Source organism: Melanostigma gelatinosum, assembly GCF_949748355.1.
Source record: "Melanostigma gelatinosum genome assembly, chromosome: 18".
In the NCBI taxonomy this organism is placed as follows: domain Eukaryota; kingdom Metazoa; phylum Chordata; class Actinopteri; order Perciformes; family Zoarcidae; genus Melanostigma; species Melanostigma gelatinosum.
This window is the reverse complement of record NC_136651.1, coordinates 5,260,383-5,280,235: the sequence shown is the minus strand read 5'-3', so window position 1 is coordinate 5,280,235 and position 19,853 is coordinate 5,260,383. Positions and strand designations below refer to the sequence as shown.

General features: G+C 43.7%; 1 protein-coding gene across 2 annotated transcripts in view; it reads left to right on the top strand.

Moving 5' to 3' along the window:
* The window catches only part of unc5cb (unc-5 netrin receptor Cb), a 99,168-nt gene that overhangs the window by 68,392 nt on the left and 10,923 nt on the right, over positions 1-19,853 (top strand). The window contains exons 5-10 of one of the 2 annotated variants that reach the window (XM_079289696.1): positions 8,148-8,328; positions 9,844-10,011; positions 10,285-10,449; positions 13,874-13,930; positions 16,473-16,664; positions 18,425-18,787. In XM_079289696.1, coding sequence (XP_079145822.1) covers positions 8,148-8,328; positions 9,844-10,011; positions 10,285-10,449; positions 13,874-13,930; positions 16,473-16,664; positions 18,425-18,787 — 1,126 coding nt within the window. The remainder of the gene's footprint in view (positions 1-8,147; positions 8,329-9,843; positions 10,012-10,284; positions 10,450-13,873; positions 13,931-16,472; positions 16,665-18,424; positions 18,788-19,853) is intronic. The other variant, XM_079289697.1, reaches the window with a different exon arrangement.

The window sequence follows — 19,853 nt, the reverse complement described above, 5'->3', positions numbered from 1 at the left end:
AAAGGACAAAACCGAATGCTGCTTTTTCATCTGTGTTTTTCAGGGCTTTTCTCGCACAAGCCCGCCGGAGAAAAAGCCTCGGAGGAAAAAAAAGCAGATGGGCTCAGTCTGTGGTTACATATGAATCTGCAGAAATGTGTAGCAGCCGTTGTGAAGGAAGGATATGTCATATTTCACCCACTCTAAGACAAAAAAAAATAACATGGAGGGGATGAGAGAGGCTGAAGGCAGAGGGAGAGGAGCTGTTGAGGTTTGTCGGGGTTGGATCCGGTGGGTTGTTGTCAGGCCTCCAGTGGGCTGTCAGTTCGCTCTGGGCTTCCGTTACAGGGCTTTGCCTTGCGAGGGAGAAGCTGGCGGAATGGCAGGCTTTGACTGAGCCATAAAACCCATGCTCTTACAGCACTTTTGTTCAATCATGTGGACTGTATGTGATGGGCATTGTGCTGTGTGGCACACACACACACACACACACACACACACACACACACACACACACACACACACACACACTGTGCTGACTGCGCATGAACTGTCACATCCCCGCTTTTCCACATGTCGGGGCTCCAGCAAGGACATTAACACGACTGTGTGCCCAGGCACACATTACATTACATTACAGTCATTTACACAGGATTTTAGCTTCAAACACACAACATTATAATAGTTGCGAGCGCTGACTCTTTTACTTCAGTTTTAATGAAGATATTTTGTTGAGATCAGCTTTAATGCCACATTGTTGCAGCTGTTTTTGACGAAGAGTTGGCAAAGTAACTCACCCCCCACACACAGATACATCCTCAGAGCTGCAAAGCCCACGTTCTCAAAAATCAAAGTCAGTCGTTCACAATTCGTTTTCATCTCAGATTACAAAGTGGAACTGAGCTATTTGATGTCATCCAGCGTCGGTCTTGTGTTCCCTCTTCAACTTCCCACTTTACAGATGATTTACATTATAGGTTTTCACGATGGTTTACCACAGTAATGACGTCCTGTTATTCTATTTAAGTGGTTTTGTGTCTCTGTTGGCTTCCTGCAGCGGCTGTTGCCCCGAAAATTAAACATTATGCTGAATAATCAGCTTTGCTCCTGTGATGGTGCAGCGACTTTTCGTAAAAAAAAGAAGACATGAAACAGTTCCGACATCTCAGAGGTTTTCATATTCGCAGTTGAGTTTGAGGCATCCTGGCCCTTTTGTTTTGACAGGTTATTCAAACTTCATCCATCGATTTTCTGGTGTACAGATAGTCCCGGAGTTGTGGAATACACACACACACACACACACACGCATACACACACACACACACACAAAGAAAACAAGCAGCCGACATTTATTTTGGCTCTCCTTGCGACCATTACCAATGGAACTTTGGCCTCAAAAGACAGAAGTACTGCGAGTGAGGTTTCTGAAATAGCACACGGATTCAGTCATCTGAACGTCTTGTATAGTCTGAATATATTAGACACTCACCAGGGCCCCCTAAAAGTCATTGTTACACATTTCCATGAATATTTGATATATACTTAATCAAAAGCAGAAGGAAAATGTAACTGTCGAGACTATTATTGGACGGAAGGGAGAGGGAGGGATTTGGCAGGAAAGGCTTGGTTTCTGTATTACGTGCGCTCACACGCTGAGCGCTGGCCATAGATAGAGTAAAGGTAAAGATGGGGATGGAAAACTTTCCCTCAGCTTAACACTGATCATTCTCTTTTAATACCTCAATGAAGCTCTTTCTTCTTCTTAAGGGCCTCTACAGAAGTAACAATAGCCTCTTTTCATACTCGAGAACATGTGGCAGGCTCATAAAATTGGCTTAAATCTCCTTGTGAAAGAATGCAGCGTTATTGTTCCTTTCTCTTTTCTTCTCCCATGCCCTCCATCTCCACTTCAGAGCACTTGTCACAGCCCCGAGAGAAAGACAAGAGTTCAGAGGTGATGCAGCACTGTGAGCTGCTGAGCCTGTTTCCATGGAAGCGGCTTTTTAATTCAGGCATCTCCTCAGTCGGCCGGGGTCCTGCCGCGTTATCATGGGTAACGAGTCATTGATGCTCTGCAGGGAAGAAGCCCTGCTGCCGCGATTAAGTCCACTGGCTTTACTGAGAAGAAAGCTAGGAAACGTAAAGATCTTTACTTCACACTCAGCAGCCAGAGCCCAATTCAAGGGCTTCACATGCATTACGTGAATCCATAGAGACAGTAGATTTTGTTCTTTAGCTCAAATGATGTTTTCTTACCTTTTTTCTTATTCACTAAATGTGCCTGTAATGAATCACAGCATTGACTGTTACGTTATTAAATCTAATCTGGCTCGAAAAACTTGACTGTTGCTCTTTATGGAGATCCAGCGTTCACCTTTTCCACACATCAGACCATGTAAATGGCGGTAAATGGGCTTAATGGGCGTAGCGCAGTCTGCCGCTCATCGGGTCACCTTGTCAAAAAAATGTCTGAGTGCTTCATCCCAGTCAAAATGCTGTATAGTGTGGTGTATGAGGGGGGCCAGGAATGTCAAGAGTAACAACACTTCAGTGCCCAGTGAAACAGGAAGTGTGTTTTCATTTCGGTTACCCATGGGAGAGAATATGTCAGGAGGGCAGACCAAACCCCCCCCCCCCCCCCCCCCGGCAACCAACCAATTGCCCTTTAGGCACCCACCTGTCAATCACTGTATAGTTTCCCTTTGCAAAGGCTGTGATTTACTCTAATAGCCCAACATGTGTGAGTGCTGCTGTCCTCTGTAAGTCCCTGCACTTTCCTACTGTTGCCTCCGCTGGGTCAGGCCTTAACAAACATTTACATGGACAGCTTTGGACCCCAGGGTTTTATTCTGTGCATGCATTCCATCGGACCACCTATGAGAAAGAAAAGAAGATATAATTCACGACAAGACAAGAAGCACTTTCTTGGGGCTCGAGAATGATGCAAAGATAAACTGATACTAGAAAACAAATCCAAGAAACTACATGTATGAACTACAAGAGCGGCGTGTGTATTGAAACACCCCCTTGCCAATCTTTGTATTTTGAATCACTGGTTCAACTACCATCACCGCTTTCTCCCAAGCCCTCAAGGTAAACACAGCTTCTTTGTTTACAGTTCCAAAAAGGGCTTAAAATGATAGAAATCACCCTTCTCTCGTAGGGAAGGTCAATTGCTGGATGCCTCGTGGTATTTTCTGTTAACACGGCAATGAGACGTAAATGAGGGAGTTCTCGTTCTGAGATGAAACCGTTTCTTTATCACTTTAAAATTATTTTCAAACTGGTTACAATGAACTTGTGAATCGGTTCCAGCTTTTTTTTATCCTTACTCCTGAAGGTTGTATTGCATACAAAGAGAGTTCTGACCTCTCGTGCACAGAGACCCTCTCCCACGGTGGCGTTATCAACTGAGCTTTTCTAAAGGCTGGAAGAGACTTGGGGAGACCAAGGACTGCATGCACACAGTGTATCACACAGCTCTGCACCTTGCAAAGCAGCAGGCTGAGCAATATTTATTCTAGTATATTTAATATTTCACATAATACGGCATTAATGTGCCATGTCTCTCCGCAGCCAACTACTTGTCCACCCACACTCAAACGTAGCACAATTTTGGCTTAAAACCAAAATGTGCAATGTAATGGCAGCTATCCCATCGTCACATCATCACCATCAAAATATAATCAACCGTTTCGTCGACCAAGGATGATTCATACGCCAATTTTTTGAACAAATGTTTATTTTTTTATGCCTCCCGAATAAATGGAGAAAAAGAGAGTGGTGAAAACATAAACTCCCCCCCAACTTCATGTTGCTTGCACTGTAGGCAGTGAGTGTTTAGGAATCACATTTGAAGAGGCATACGAACTGTGCAGGAGAAAACGGAGAGAGTTGTGTTGCAGCAATGAAGTGTCTGGCTGTCCTTGGAGCGGGCTTAAGAAATGGCTGTTCTCCTTCAGCAGAATGTGGAGCGCTTAAGGCAGGACTGAGCTGGAGGAGGCCATTACTCCTGGCTCAAGTCTCAGTTATCTGTCTTCTGTATGATCACCGGAACCACTCCAACTCCATCTCTGTTACCTCACCCTCTCTCCTCCACATACACCGTCAGAAAAACAAGTAATACCGGCGCACACACACAAACAAACATTCACACCCATCACACCTCAATATATCACATCTTGGCGCATTTCAGCTTCTTAATATTTACACAGCTCACATTTCCATTATTGTCATGGAGGCAGATGCAGAGCATATGGCTTGTTGTCTCATAGTAAGTGATTGCATAATCAGTTTGTAACCTCTTGTGGTTCATCCTCCAGGTGTGTCATTCAAGCCTGCGGCGGGTATATGCTATGAAAAAAGGGAAATGAATAAATGACATCAGATGGATAGTTAGGCTTCACGTGGAGGAGCAGGAGAGCTCAAAATGACTTCTCTGTAGAGGAGTCTCACACAGGAGTCTTTTTCTCTCTCCCTGTTCTTCCTTTTCACAGCCCTCTCCACCCCCACACTCTGCTGTACGTTCTATTTCTGACACAACCGGGATGAGTCAGTGAATGTTGTTGCCTTGCACTGGTTCTTAACAAGTGAGTGGATTGTGTACTGGTGCTTAACAAGTGAGCGGATTGTGTACAGTGTGTTTTGTATATTGGGTAAATTGGTGCTGTGCTTGGCACAGAGCACAGACGCATCCCACTCGATGGTCACAGTCTGGTCTGCAGCCAGTTGTGCTTTGCTCGTGGGAGAAGAAGTGACGGTGGAAGGATGCTGAAGCTGCGTCCCAAGCGACGTATTGAGGCTGTAGACCCCAATGGTGGGTCCCTCGAAAGACCTGAACACGCGCACCCGTTACAACAGGCATGCATTCCCTTCAATTCCACTGGAAAGTTTATACCTTGAATATTCCAGGAATTTTGCAATTTCTTTTTCTTTATTATTTTTCCTTAATCGCACCAGATGTATTCTGGTCTGTGGAGTTTCCAGAGATGAAAAAGATGTCTCCTCTCAGTCATTGCTCTCTTTTGTTTAGCTCCAGTTTTTCCCTTTTATTACTCACTCATAGTCAACACCTCTTCAAGACAAAGTCACCTCTTTGTAACCTTTTCGCCGTTCCCTGTCTTCATTCCGTCTCGTGCTCCTTGCCTCTCAGTGATGATGACTACTGGCCATCCTCCCACTCATCTATCTCTTCCTCTCTGTCTTGTGCCTGCCTGTCTGACTTTCTGTTTGTCTCCTGCACGTCTTCTCTAGGTTCAGGTATCTTTCTTGCTGTCTCTCTCTTTCTCTCTCTCTCCTGCTCTGTCACTTGGCTGTCTCCGACCAGATGACTCCCTCTCTTTAAGACAGCTGACATGTGGCAATTTCCCTTCGTTAATGACAAGAAATGTGCCAATTACCTCTCCGGATGTTTCACTGCCAATCAGATGCTAACGAGCTGTGTGTGCGTGTGTGTGTGTGTGTGTGTGTGTGCGCGTGTGTGATTAAGTCTGTTGGCTTGCGAGAAAGTTGGACAAATGCTATATGAGATGTAATCTTCTGCAGATCATTTGAAAGCTTTACACAAGTGTGCTGTAGATTGGCTTACCTTTTCATCTCCGGTTTTATTAATGAGTCCTAATTATAGTCGGTACAGAATAAATGATGGGTGAACTGTTGCTCACTTTTGCGCCGTCCGTCTCGATTTGAAGAATAGGCCTTTTACTTACTAATATCCTGTGCTCTGCACACACTGATGTGAGCTCTAAATATTTATGACGTCAACAAAAACCCATCGTTTCTCTTGTTTGCATCATCTTTATTTGCTTTATTGGGCTTTTCAACATGACACAGGGAACAAAGGACACAAAATGGCAATCGTCTTTGTTCCCTAAATGCAAGGGTCCTTCTCTTTGGTCATGTTTGTCATTTTTGTTCGTGTCATTCAGTTTTAAAATGAGTGGTGTTATTGGAACAAAAAAATACAAAAATCGACATGAACATGTTCAATGAATACACTGATGCATTCACTCTGATCACTGTAGCCTCCCTGTTAATGATGGAGTGGTAATAGTGCGTTATGCTTTCATTATGATTGCAGGTTTGAGATCAAGATAATGCACAGGAGTTTTGTACCTTATTTCTAATGTGTATTATAAGATGACTTTTATAAAGGATATCTCGGTGTTGAAACCTCAGGGCGGTTCTGTGAGTTATTATTGAATTCCTGAAAGTCAAGACAGATGTCTAATTGGCACCTCAGCAGATGTCAACACACATTTGTTGCAGTGAAATTAAAACGGAAGCCAACGAAATAGCAATATACTGAAACGCCGAAATATATACAGCTAACACATATGTACAGGCTTTGCTATAAATTCCTGTTATAATCATTATAAGGCGTTCTGAGTCATTTGCACCATCACGCTTACTGAACAGTTTAAGTTCACAAAAAATGCGAAAGACTGACACCTCAGAATTGACATTGCCAACAGCATGACAATGACACATCTATTACCATATATTCAATATTTTCTGTCTTATGTCTCAGTCCATACTGCAGTTCTCATTGATTTGTGTGATGATAAAGCTGCTTTCATTAAACATCTAGTTGTGAAATGAGCATCTGCTAATATGAAGACGTGTTTTGTTTTTTTCATGTGGGAAGTGTCGCTCATAATTAAGATGACGTATAAGATATATCTACGACTGAGTGGCCGATACATCGCGTCTTATGTTCTGCAGCACTTTGTTTCAATGCGCTCTCGTGAGAGAGTTTAATTTCAGCTAGTAGATGGCTTGTGAGGGAATCCTATCCTGCCTTTCTCCACGAGATTGAGTCAGCTAATATATGTTTATGCCGAAAAACACTTATAAGCACCAAATTAGCATAAACTATCCATCACACTTACGGAGGTTTACTGTAAAGCTCTGCTGATATTAAGTAGAACTATATCTCTAGCTGGATATTAAGCGGCCAGTGTTTGGTCCGATGTAAGTTTGTCTTGGTGATAGGTGTTTTATGGGCTGCACAATGTAAGTGTTGTGTGCATTCGTGTGGAGGAGGACTGGGTAGGCAGAGTTTGACTGAGATAATTGTGTAGTATTGAACATACCTTCGTCTCAGCCTCTCCAATGTCTTCCCACTGGATAACGGAGCACGCTGCTGAGGTGTGACGCTGATGGCGTCCTTGATATCCGTCGTGTCACGCAAACACAGATACTGGTGAAGCTGGTGATGCATGTAACTCAGTCACAATCAGCCCATCTTCTCTCCTGAGAAACTTCGAACAATGCTGGTCTGACAACATCGCCCAATGTTTTGTACATCGCGGCACCGCTCCATGCCATGTGTGTGTTTCTTATGAAATCAAACAACAGTGAGCCCCCGCACATCGTTTTGTCTTGGCGGCCCTTATATCAGGTTATTGTCCCACTTTTTTGAGATACTTTATCTCTCAAGAGCACAATCTTTTATAAACATCCTACTGATCTTCGCCTGTACGGCTCCTTAGGGTCTTATCTGTTATCAGGCCCCGCTCCTCATGGGATATCACAATACACAGGAAGTTAGCTATTTGCCAGGTCTCCCCATCGCTGGATAGCTCCTTTTGAAGAAAACCAGAGAACCAGCAAATATTGTTGAATCGAAGTGGCTTCAGAGTGTGAGGCGGCACATGTTATTCTTTTTGAAGCCTTCCAAAACCTTTACACCGCTTGAAGGGAAAAAGGATCTTGGTGATTTACTGCCGTATAAAGGCTCTAAATGGTTGTGATAGTGCCAGGAGTTCAACGCCCGTATCATTTAGAGAAATGAAACTCATAAGGAAAGGTCAGAGAGACTCTCAGATTCAGGAATGTTCTCTACTGCCTGACCATCCTGCTGTTACTGTGGTGCTTTGTTCTATGGGGAGAGTAAAAAGTGCATGATAGCTATTGACTTTTTGTAGCAGGACCTTCAGAGACGTAAACAATTGTGCTCTACTCGTGGCACTCACTGCTATTTGAGAGGTTAGTCGGAGACGAGAAAAACTACAGCTGTTTAAACACTTTGCTGTGATTGGTCTACAATTGAATGAGGTCAACCTGTCACATGTTCTCACAGCGGCTGTTTAAAAGACGTTTCTGTTGTCTCCGAGCTCGTTGTCCTTTCTCTGTTTTTTCAAGTTGCGCTCTCTCCTTCCCCTCAGGTGGAGTGGTTGAAGAACGAGGAAGTTATTGATCCTGCGGATGACAGAAACTTCTACATCACCATCGATCACAACCTGATCATCAAACAGGCCCGCCTCTCCGACACTGCCAACTACACTTGTGTCGCTAAGAACATTGTGGCCAAGAGACGCAGCACCACAGCCACAGTCATTGTCTATGGTAAACGAGCACCGTCTTAACACTCAACAACATAGTCAATAAGATAAAACAATCGTCTTTCATATCCTCTTTCTCCTTATTGGCCACATGAGGGATGACTAAAGTCAGACACTAGCGCAGAAGAAAAGCGTTGAATTCCTATGAGAAGGCAGCTGAACTCCAAAAAACAAAAATTCAAAGTCACTCTGCATAAAGCAGAATCCGTCTCTCTCCCGGGGCGTGTAACATTTGCTCATTTTGTTCATGCCGGAAGGTGTGCAAGGAATGGAAGATAAGTGATGTTTCTGAACTGTAAGCGAGGTGCTGATGTGGCTGAGCCATACTTAAAGAGACCCCTGCTGTGGTTTCACACAGACCCACCCACTGTTTCCCCAACATCAGCTAACGTGCCTGTTATTGCACAGCACGGCTGTGAAGTTGAACAACGTGTGCTCGAGGCTGTGCACTTTCAGAGTGAATAAAGAGGTTTTGTTGCGTGCATGCGGATGGATACGGACACGAGACAAACGTGAACAGATGCTTGAAACTGATACTTTAACCGGGGTCGAGTTTCAAATCTATAATTCCCTCATCACTGGCTCATGAACATTAAGAACAATGTGGCTAGTGGGGGTCAATGTAAGGGCGATAAAGAAACACAAATTGTAAATCCAAGAGAGCCGATTTCAGGGACAAGGGTTGCTGTCTGCGCAAGGCTTTCCTGTCACGAGCGTTGAATAACTGCTTTCATGTCAGCTCCTCCTTGACTGAAAGTACAACAAGCCACTGCGTCTGTTCGTGCTGTCCTTTGCTTTTTAATCAAAATTGGGTACTTGCACAGTTGTGCTGTATGTGAAAGTACATATAAAGCAGATTGGGGAACCCAAAGCATAAGAGAGAGTTGCACTAGAACATGCACTGTGTTTTTAGCCCAGTGGGTTCCAGCCCAACTCGCGACAAGGACACTGGGAACAGGAGCACGAGCGATGGAGAAAAAGAAGGAGAGAGGAGATAGATCCATGATCCATGGAGGAAAGAGAGCAGACAATAATAGAAATGTGGGTCTTTGGCAGTCTTCCCCTAGAGTCCAATATTTTGGGCTTCACTCATAAGCGTGTCACATTTGAAAGTCGGAGGCTCCAAGGGGCCCGGTTCCACCATCTCAAATGCCACGGACTTGTTCTCAGCCACAAGCCCTGGTGTCATTCCGCACTGGATTTAGTCGCTGGCAGAGATGGATGAGAGAGGGAAAAGAGGCATTAGGAGGAATCAGTGAATGGAAAATGCAGCAATGTGACCAGTATTCACTGTCTGGCTGCATGGCAAAGTAACAACCAGAGAAAACTATTTTTATACATTTTACAATGTGCAATGATAGATGATGTATTTATAGCAGAATTAAATCCAAATGTAATGTTTTTAACTTTGCGTCTCTCTGTGCTTTTACTTCTTTTTATTTCATTTGTTAAATTGTCTCTTTATTGTGTCAAGTAGTGCGAGTGATGTTTTAACATGTTGTATTCCCATGTATACCAGTGAATGGTGGTTGGTCGACATGGACGGAGTGGTCGGTGTGTAACAGCCGCTGTGGCCGTGGTTACCAGAAACGCACACGCAGCTGCACCAACCCAGCCCCACTCAACGGCGGCGCCATCTGTGAAGGGCAAGGCATTCAGAAGCTGCCGTGCAATCCTCTCTGCCCAGGTACGGCATCAAATTACAATAAACCCACTCGGTAGTGGGTGGAAAAGGGTATAGGTGCACAAAAAACGGGATTCATAAAATATGATACAACTCTGTGTTTGCATATTTCACTCTGTTTGTGCCTCCACCCTTACGTGTGTGTGTCTCTCTCCCACATATCCCGCTGTCTCAATCACGCACACGTTCACCCACTCGCGCACTTATTTGTCTTCATCTTCTCATTTGGCCATTTCGTTCACTCTACCCCCGTCCGTCCTGTCTGTTGTGTGGTAGTGGATGGCGTGTGGACAGAGTGGATTAAGTGGTCCGCCTGTGGGACAGAGTGCACCCACTGGAGGAGGAGAGAATGCAGCGTTCCAGCACCCAAAAACGGGGGAAAGGACTGTGAGGGCATGGTGCTCCAGTCCAAGAACTGCACCGATGGGATGTGCATGCAGAGTGAGTACCCGACCAATCCTCTGCTACTCTCTCTGACCTGCCAACCAAAGAAATCTCTTCACCCTTTGACCATGAGTGTCACTTTGCTCATTCATTGACACGCTGTGTTTCACATGCCGACATAACACTGTCACCCTGTCTCTCACTCACTCTGTTCCGCTTCACTCATACATAAACAAAACCACATGCTAAAACACCTTTCTCCGTGTCTTCTGCACTCAATCTCTTTATTTGCACATTCATACGACACAAAAGCTGTTGGATAAAAGTGACATAAAAGAAGAAACCACAGCACGTCTTTTCTTGTGTCAGCTCTGCTGCGGAGTTAAGTATATGTTAAAAAAAAAAGACTTGGCCACACGGGGAAGTGCTCTAAGTAATTATCCTTGTCACAGGCTAAGCATTTAAGAGTTATATTTAAAATAATAATAAGTGAGTCTATTGTAATTACATAAAGGGGGTCACATCTACACGACTGCTTTGATTGCTACTTTAATTTAAAAACTGAGAGGAAACGCGTGGCCACAAAGTGGCACAAGTGTAGACTTGCCCTCCTTTTCCTGCTGGCAATTACATGTGTTGCAAAGTGAGCAAGTATTGCGGACGACATAATAATCCAGTTTTATAATGACTTCAAAGTCTCCCAAGATGCACCAGCATTTCTTTCTCATCAGTCACAATCCTTCGATTGCTTTTACTGTTTTGTTTGCCGGCAAAAAAAAGGCCAACGCCAGTTTGTGGTGCAGCCACAAAAAGAAATGTTTTCTGCTTCTCTTTCTTCCAGCAAGTTGAAAACAGCCACGCAGTTTAGTGCTCCCTCTCCCTTATAATACAGTCACAGATTGGAGTCCTGCTGCAGTTGCACGCGTGTGTTTACTGCAGTGTTAAGAAGCAACTGGGATAAGTATTTAATACCTTGAACTTCAACGACTGAAACAGTCTTTGCCTTCTTTTCTTTGCCTGTAATAAGAGGAAGTGGAAGAGAATGAGGTAGCTGGAAAGACTGCACAGTAACTGAGTTAAATTCTGTGTCTAGTTTAAGAAAACAATCCCCTCCAATGAACATCTTTGAAGGTGTTAGACCCCCACACACGGTCACAGATGCCTCCATTATGTGTATAACCTCCTACACATAGTGATTGTGACACTAATAATATAACACAGGCTCTGCTGCTGGATGTCTAGAATTTGATACAGCAGGCCGTCACTGTGTGCAGCTGATGTGAGATTTTTCCAGCACTGAAGGGTTGTTAACCGCAACCAGCAGTATGGTGTCGACATGATGTGCTATAGGTTACGGTTGACGTCACATTGGCGGCAAATATGCATCTTTAGGCGCTGATGGATTTGCATGCGTCTGTCCAAAGTAAACACGTACTGCCTGTCCATATGTATGGAGGACCAACAGGAAACTATGACTTCAGTGCTCAGTGATTTCATTTTGCGTCAGCATCAGAGGAATGCATTAGCGGATTTTATAGCCAGGGTCATATGTCTACAGTGTATAGAAACATCAGGGGAAAAATCTATAAAAACTCTCATAAGTACTCTTATTTGTCTTATTCATCTTATTTTATTTCCGCGACTCAGCCTATCACAGAAGCGTTAGTTCTCGGTAGATTGATGGCCAGCTTGCAGAGAGTATAAAGCCATAATGATATAGATTCAGGATCGTTTCAGGGATTGATTTCTTTTGGAAGCTAAGAGGGTGAAGCCACTTATGTCAATGCTAATGACCATTTCCACTAGCATTTAGAAGAACGGCCCATGATCTAAAAGCTCACATTATGGCAAATATGATTGGGAATGGAAGTTGTGTGCAATCTGAACTCACCTCGGACTGCTGATCTGCTCCCTCCAGTGCAGGGCTGGGATCTGAGCAAACGCGTGTCTGTGGATTCCATTGCAGCTTGATCTTATTTTCTGTTGTTTGACTTTATTTAAATCATTTCAATTGCAATCCATCGCAGAAATCTGCCGAAGGAATTTGATATACAACCAGAGCTGGAAATAGAACTCGAGATGCTCTGTCTCCATCGCTGCACAAAAACACGACTGACCTGAATCAAAAAGGAGATAGTTGTATTATAATTTACTTTGCAGCTTGTTCATCACATTTAGACTGTCGGTGAGTTTGGGGTTAGGAGTTAACAAAGTTATGTATCTACAGATTGATCGAGAGAGGTTTGCACTCTGCCTGTTCAGATAGAACTTCCCAACTCTGACAAAAAAACTCTGAAAAGTTTTGATTGGATATAAATGTCTTTGGCGTATAATCATGAATGCCATTAAGTGTAGATTCATAACCAAGAAGTAGGACGACATCAGTTCTGCCACATGACAGTATTCTTCTCCGAGGATGAAAATCTGCCACATTCAAGGAAGTAATGTCTGAAACCCAGACAGTGATTTCCTGCACTACGAGTCCCCTCTTCCTCCTCGGCTCTCATTTTGTCAGTAAGGAATAATCTGTGTCTCTCTGGGGCGCTGAGGTTTCCTTTGGAGGCCACCCACTGAAGCATGCTTTTACTCTCGCTATCCTGTAGACTGACGGATGAATAGAAAGTCTACAGGATGGGTTCAAATGGGCCATCCGTTAGACTGACCATGACAGTCCCCCCCCCCCCCCCCCCCCTGCTCCATCCTGGCCTTCCCTTTGCCTGATTACATGAACACACCAGCTCCATCTATCAAGTCATTGATTTTCCTGTCGGTCCACTTGTCTGCCCGTGGCTCTCTCCCTCTCCAATAAGGACTTCATTGTTTGTATAGTTGTTTATGGATGTCCCAGGGAGACTGAATATTCTGTGCACTAGTGCACTATCCCTGGCTGCCATTCTGCGCTGCTTCTCCTTCGCGTCAACAAACAACAGAGCCAACCAAAAGCCCGGTTTACGGCCCAAAAACCATCTATGTGGAAGATTTTGCATTCTTCAACCTTTTTCCATTTCCTGCTTTCCGAACATACGCAATCCTTTTATTTCTTGCACGAACCTCTCCATCCACCTTCCAGTGACATATGCAAGGCTGTTGGTTCTGTTGACTCTGTTGTTGGAGCCCACACTTTATCAGTCCCTCCATTCCCCTCCTCAGTCCTGCTGCTGCTAAGGCAGTAAGCCCAGTTGATGAATCACACCACTACCACACCGAACCTCCATGCCCCCCCCCCCCCCCCCGTTCCTCTCATCCATCTTTATACTCTGTACACCGAATCTGGAGAGGAGGGGCCAAATCAAGAAAGATCGCTTCCCTGTGTCATCACTCCTACTCATGAGTTTGTTGCTGTCTCATTTGTTGAGTTTGTTTTTCTGTTGGCTTAAATTTGATTTTCATCATCCCTCTCTCGCCATCTCCCCCTCCCACCCTCCCCCATCCTTACCTTCCCTACTCTTTCTGCTACCCACAATCTCTACCTCTCTTCAAGGTTCCTTATATCAGAAGTCCTCTGAGGCAAAAGACAAGAGTGATTTTGGAAATTCATGTGAGTTATTGTTTGTTTTTTTATCATTTGTTTTTTTTCAACATTATTTCTACATTCATGCTCATGTCTGTCTCTAATCTTTGTTGAAAGGTTTTACAATAAGTTTAGAGTTAAAAAAAAAAAAAAACCTTTCTTATATTGCAAACGGCAACGTTTTACAAGTGGTATTTTTTCCCATGAACGTAAAACAAAACAATACAACAAATATTTGCCATTGCCCTTTTATGTCCATCTCTGTTTCATTGCTGCTCTTCTGTTATTTTACTTGCAGATACCCACCTCAGGGCATTTCCTCTTTTGATTTCCGCTCTGCCCTATCTCATAATGTGTCTCTACCTGTTTACCAACTATTGTCGAACTCAGAGCTGACGATGCCTTTGACCCTCTTGCCCCTCAAGAACTTCAGCCTTGACACTTTGCCTCGTCGGGAGCTCAGGCACTCAGCCAAAGAATTGAACCCACTGTGTCTTTGGCAGTGCATATCTCTCATACTTTTCTCTCTGTATTCCACCCTCCCTCTGTAAATCTCTGCGTCCTCCTAGAGAATGAAGTGTTCAATAATCCCTTTCATTTCCCATTTCCTGTACTTTCCCCTCTCCGACAATGGCTCATGTTCAAAGGGATGTATTAATCTAAGTGATACATTTTAATGCGTACACTGAGCAGGTTGCTGCTTTTATCATCAAAGCGTGGATGGGAGATTGTTCGACTGAGGGAATATATGTTAAATAACTGCAGGGAAGCTTGCAGAAGAAGCACAGTGAAATTACATTTTCAGACTTTCATCAGTGGCTCCCTGCTCTGCTTTCTGTTCGTGTCTGTGCTTGAAGAAGGATTAGAGGCCTAACATATATAAGGATATATCTTGACACTCTTCTTTAATGTGATGTCTCAGTTAGGGTTGCATGAAGAGAGCGAGGCCACATGCATCCTGGGACCGAGGGAAATGAAGTCTTCCCGTGGCCATTCAGTACATCTCAACTGAAAGAAACTATCTACTTTCATTCTTAATCACTTCGTTAATACAGCGAGCAACAATTAACGCCCTGGTGAAGGTCATACCCAATTTGAAGTCGATAGATATTCTCGAAGAGCATTTAATATCATGGATTTTAAACTGAGTGTTGAATGACGTACTTGTTTAGTTAGATTTAAAACCTGTTCATCCAGCTAAAAAAAACATCAAGTCATAACTAGAGAAAACGAAGCTGCACGCGTTTACTCTTGGAGACCAAGGATGTGCTAAAAAACACAACTTCTGGCTTTGGATTGTCAACAAAACACTCCCTTCTCTTGCTTTTCTCCTTCTTTGTACAAGAGAACACTGGACACACAGATTGAGTGCCATCTGTATCCCTGAGACACATGAGGCTAATTTACACAAATGCTCAGCATCATGCGTGTCCTGAAAGTGCTGTGTATGGATCTATGGTTGATGCTGCCCTCTGCTGGTGCAGATTCTGGTGCATTTGCATACTTAAATGATCTTATCAGACATTTTTCTCTGATCAAATAACTTTATTTTTACATTTCGCTACCTCTGAAGAAGAGTTTCTCCTCTATTGTCAACATGGTGACAGTGGAGAACATTCTTTACCAAACGCTATAGTTCAGACTGTCAGTAGGCATCCATTAAAAGGTCTGATCGGTAATGAGTGTCTGTCTGAGTCTGCGTTTCCAAGACCGCCGTGTCCGTGCCAGGCCCGCTAATCACAGAGGTTACTCCAGCTGGAAAGAGGACAGAAAGACTCCGGGAAGGGAGACGGAGATGAAAGACAGTTTGAGAAATGCAAGCTCTTTCTAGATCTTATCTTCAGTGTTTAAGAACAAAGACAGAAGCAGACTCTGAACTCCAACACATAGCTCGGTAATTTGAAGATGAAAACATCTATATCTCCGTCTTCAGGACTTTTGATCTCGCTTCTGAGTCTGCTTGTTAGGACAGTGTGTCATTGGGTTACACCGGAGCAGCCGTCCTTATTAATTGCGTCGTTGTGCGCGGAGTTCATCATCATTATATTTATGTTCTTGTTTTTCTAGTTATCTGTATGATGTATGGTGTACAGGCCCCTCCAACGCACAACACATCATGACTCCAGCATATGTTCAGCAGATATCTTTGTAAGGAAGAGCTATTTGTGTGCCCTTTAGTGTGTAACATCAGCCAACATTGAGTGCAAGATGGCCGAGCTGAAATGAGAAAAAGATAAAGTTGTGTGTGACTCTCTACAGTACATGCATCATTATCCCGTTTCACTTTTTACAATTAAGAGTGTCCTCTGTTATTTAATCAACGCCCAGATTATTTGCCCCAGCGGGCCAGCGTTAACCACAGTCAAAAAAAAAAGGAGAACTGTATGCATTTATTTCCCAGTAGATGGTTATTAATATCCGGCTCAATCTTAAAGCAGGATATTAGTCTGCTGATAATGGCTTCATCACAACCCCTGCATACTGAGAAAGAAAGCTGTTGATGTGAACTCATGAGATCTTAAAAGACTGTTTTTCTTTTTGTCTTTTGTCTCTCCCACTCCTCCGCCAGTGGCCCCGAGTACAGATGATGTAGCTCTGTACGTGGGCATTGTCATCGCGGTGATCATGTGCCTGGTTATCTCGGTCGTCGTGGCGCTCTTCATCTACAGGAAGAACCACCGCGACTTTGACTCTGACATCATCGATTCCTCCGCCCTCAATGGAGGTTTCCAGCCAGTCAGCATCAAGACCACCCGCAAAGGTGGGGCTCAGTATTGATATGCGTTTATTCTGTGTGTGTGTTTGCCTGCATGTATTAGTGTGCATCTGTGGGCACATGCTTTATGTCTTGTTTTCACATGCATACATGATTTCCTTTATATCACCTGTGAGTTAGTTAGTGAACATCAGATGGAATTAAGGTACAATAATTATGAGACAATAATAATATAATACAGATACCAAAATGTTCGCAAAGTTGTGAGTTAAAGACAATGAGGTAAACAAGACAATAAATCTGACCGGGCATTCGATCGTTGCTTTTGGTAGCGACAGTTTTCGATACTCCGTGTTGTTACAGACACAGTCAGTTTGAATACGCCAATGATTGCATAACTGTAATATCAGGCGTTTGCAACCCATCGCATTAACCTGGTGAGATAAGTTTGACTCAGCTGCTCTGGCGCCACGTGTGTGTTGGTGATGATGTGAATGTAAATGTGCCATTTTGACTGTAGATGAGCAGGAAGCTTGTGAGAGAAATACAGACGACGTGTTTTTTGCGAGCAAGGCGATGAAACTATTAAATTGCTCGTCTCTGTGATGGTAGACCGAACTATGCCCCTTCATTAAGGCATAATAAGGCCAGTCTGCATCTCGCATATTAAACTCTTAATTCGATTTGGGCTGGTGGCGCATGACTTGCATAAGATAAGATGCAGAGTTGAGGGCAGGTGGCAGTGAGCTGGACAATAGCACAGCAGTGAAACAGACGGATCAGAGGAATTGTTTGCTGTAAATGTAAAAGTCAGTCTGATGTTTTAGGAACTAGATAAAGAAAAGCTGGAAAAAAAGAGAGAACAATACACAGGAGGAGAAGATTTGGGTATTTAAAACCAAAATCTTTGCTAAATGTAGGATTGTTGTCACTGTTAAACACACATCAAAGACATCTGCTAATCCACCACTGAACAGAAGAAGAACATTTGCAAACAACAGCAACAGGCACACACACACAGTCAAGTAAACCATCGTGTTAATGCGACAGACTTTCCTTTGATTAAATAGCTTTAAGAATATTTGTAAAGGAAAAATGTGTTTACAAGTATATTTCATAACTGTATTCATAACTGTACAGGACCTGATGGTGTCAGATAAACAAATCAAGACCCGTCTATCTGTCTGTACTCACTGTCAATGTCAGCTAAATAATATTAGTTTATTCATATTGAGCCATTTCTTAACTCGTGTAGAACATTTAGGCTTACTTATTTAAAGAACAGGCTTGAGACATAATGAGAATACTGCAATAATTCTGACCACACCTCAACTACTATTCCTATACAGTCGTTCATATTTTATATGTAGCATTTATAATAATGACACAAACATCAATACGACTACAACTATTGTACTTCTACAGAGAGAGGGGTTGGAGGTAGTGGGAAAGCTGGAGGAGAGAGAGCGCTCCCACTGCTATCGCTCCACCCACTCAGCACAGCTAGTGAACATTAATCCTTGTACCTATTGGGTAAACCGAGCGTTAGTGATGCCATCTGTTACTCGCGAATCACAGCTGTGCCTATAACTTCTCTGGCTGAGTAATATTTCTGGGTGGTGAGGTGGACCTCCCTAATGAGCGAAAAAACAAATGAGTAAAGTCAAGCAGCAGTCTTGCTGATTGCCGCCAGCACTTTAGTTCCTGGTGGCTTCCTGCCAGTTGGAAAGAGTATGCGATGACCGCAACACTTCTCTCAAGGCATTTACTCTGCGTGACTGATGTCACTTTCTTTTCTTTTCCAGCTGATCTCCTAACATCACCTCCCGACTTGACCTCAGCGGCCGCCATGTACCGCGGCCCCGTCTACGCCCTCCACGATGTGGCTGACAAAATCCCCATGACTAATTCCCCTCTGCTGGACCCTCTTCCCAACCTGAAGATTAAGGTGTACAACTCCTCAGGTTTAGTGACCCCACAAGATGACCTGGGGGGGGAATTTTCCTCCAAATTGTCGCCTAAGCTACCACACTGCCTCCTGGACAACAACGATTGCACGATGGGCCGTCGCACACAGACCCAGACGTTGCTCCGTACTCGGGATCCATCCTGCACCGCGTTGGGCTCCTTCAGCTCCCAGGGGGGGCACCTCATTGTGCCCAACTCAGGTACTGTGCCGGACAAACGAGACACATTTGTGTGTGTTGATCTGTGATTCATTGAGGATTCATATGTTTAACCGGGCAGAAATGTTTGCGTATTTCAAAATATGCAGAGATAAGCATAGTATAAGAAAGGAATAAATGCGCTCTCATTCATGAAAGAGGGATCTCCAAGTTCCAGCAAATTCACAGTTCATCTTGAAACTCCTTAGCTGTCTTTTGTCTGTGTTAATTGGAGCAGCATCTACCCGTGGCTCCTTTCAGGTGCTTTTAAAGCTTCTATTCACATTTAGTATAATTGTATACGTGCATGCGAGAATATGTGTGGGTGTGCATATATTTTCCAACCGGTCGGGTTAAGTCCTCTCCATAGTCTAGTCTGGAGATAGATTATCCATCAGCTCTTCCTCTGCGGGGCCATTCATTTTTTTTTTATTCATCATAAGTGATGATATTCTCGGCCCAACATGTTTCCCTTAAAGATTCCATGAAATGGGCACTTGAAACCCCAGACCTTTTTTTGGCTTTGTGCAGTAACTTCCTGGTACCTCTGAAACAAACAAGATATAAAGTGTTGAATAGTGTTTAGAGGTGCTGGTAGGCAGATTTAGTGACTTTCGGACAGAGTCGGGCTGTTTCCCCCTGGGTTCAGTCTTTATGCTAAGCTAAGTTAGCTGGCTGCTAGCTGTAGCTTTATATTTAGCGGACAGATGAGAGTGGGATTGCGCTTTTCTTTAAGTCTCTGTAACAAAGCAAACATTTCTCACTACACATGGTGAAATGTGCCAAAACAAATGACAATGAGCAGCCTACTGGTATGATTGTTTCTACCTTTAACAGACGGGTACATTTTTGAAAATGCGGACTAAACTGGGCTGAAATACGATATAAATGATGTTCCAGATGTATGAGATCTGAGCTGTTTCTTTACCACCTTGCAGGATCAAGGTCACATCACGTCAGTGTGTTAACTGCACACAGTATGACGAGGGTTGATGGATACCTAAGGTGTGTGCACTGATGTAGAGGCATACTGTTTCCATGCTGGCCTCACTTCAAACACATGTGGGCT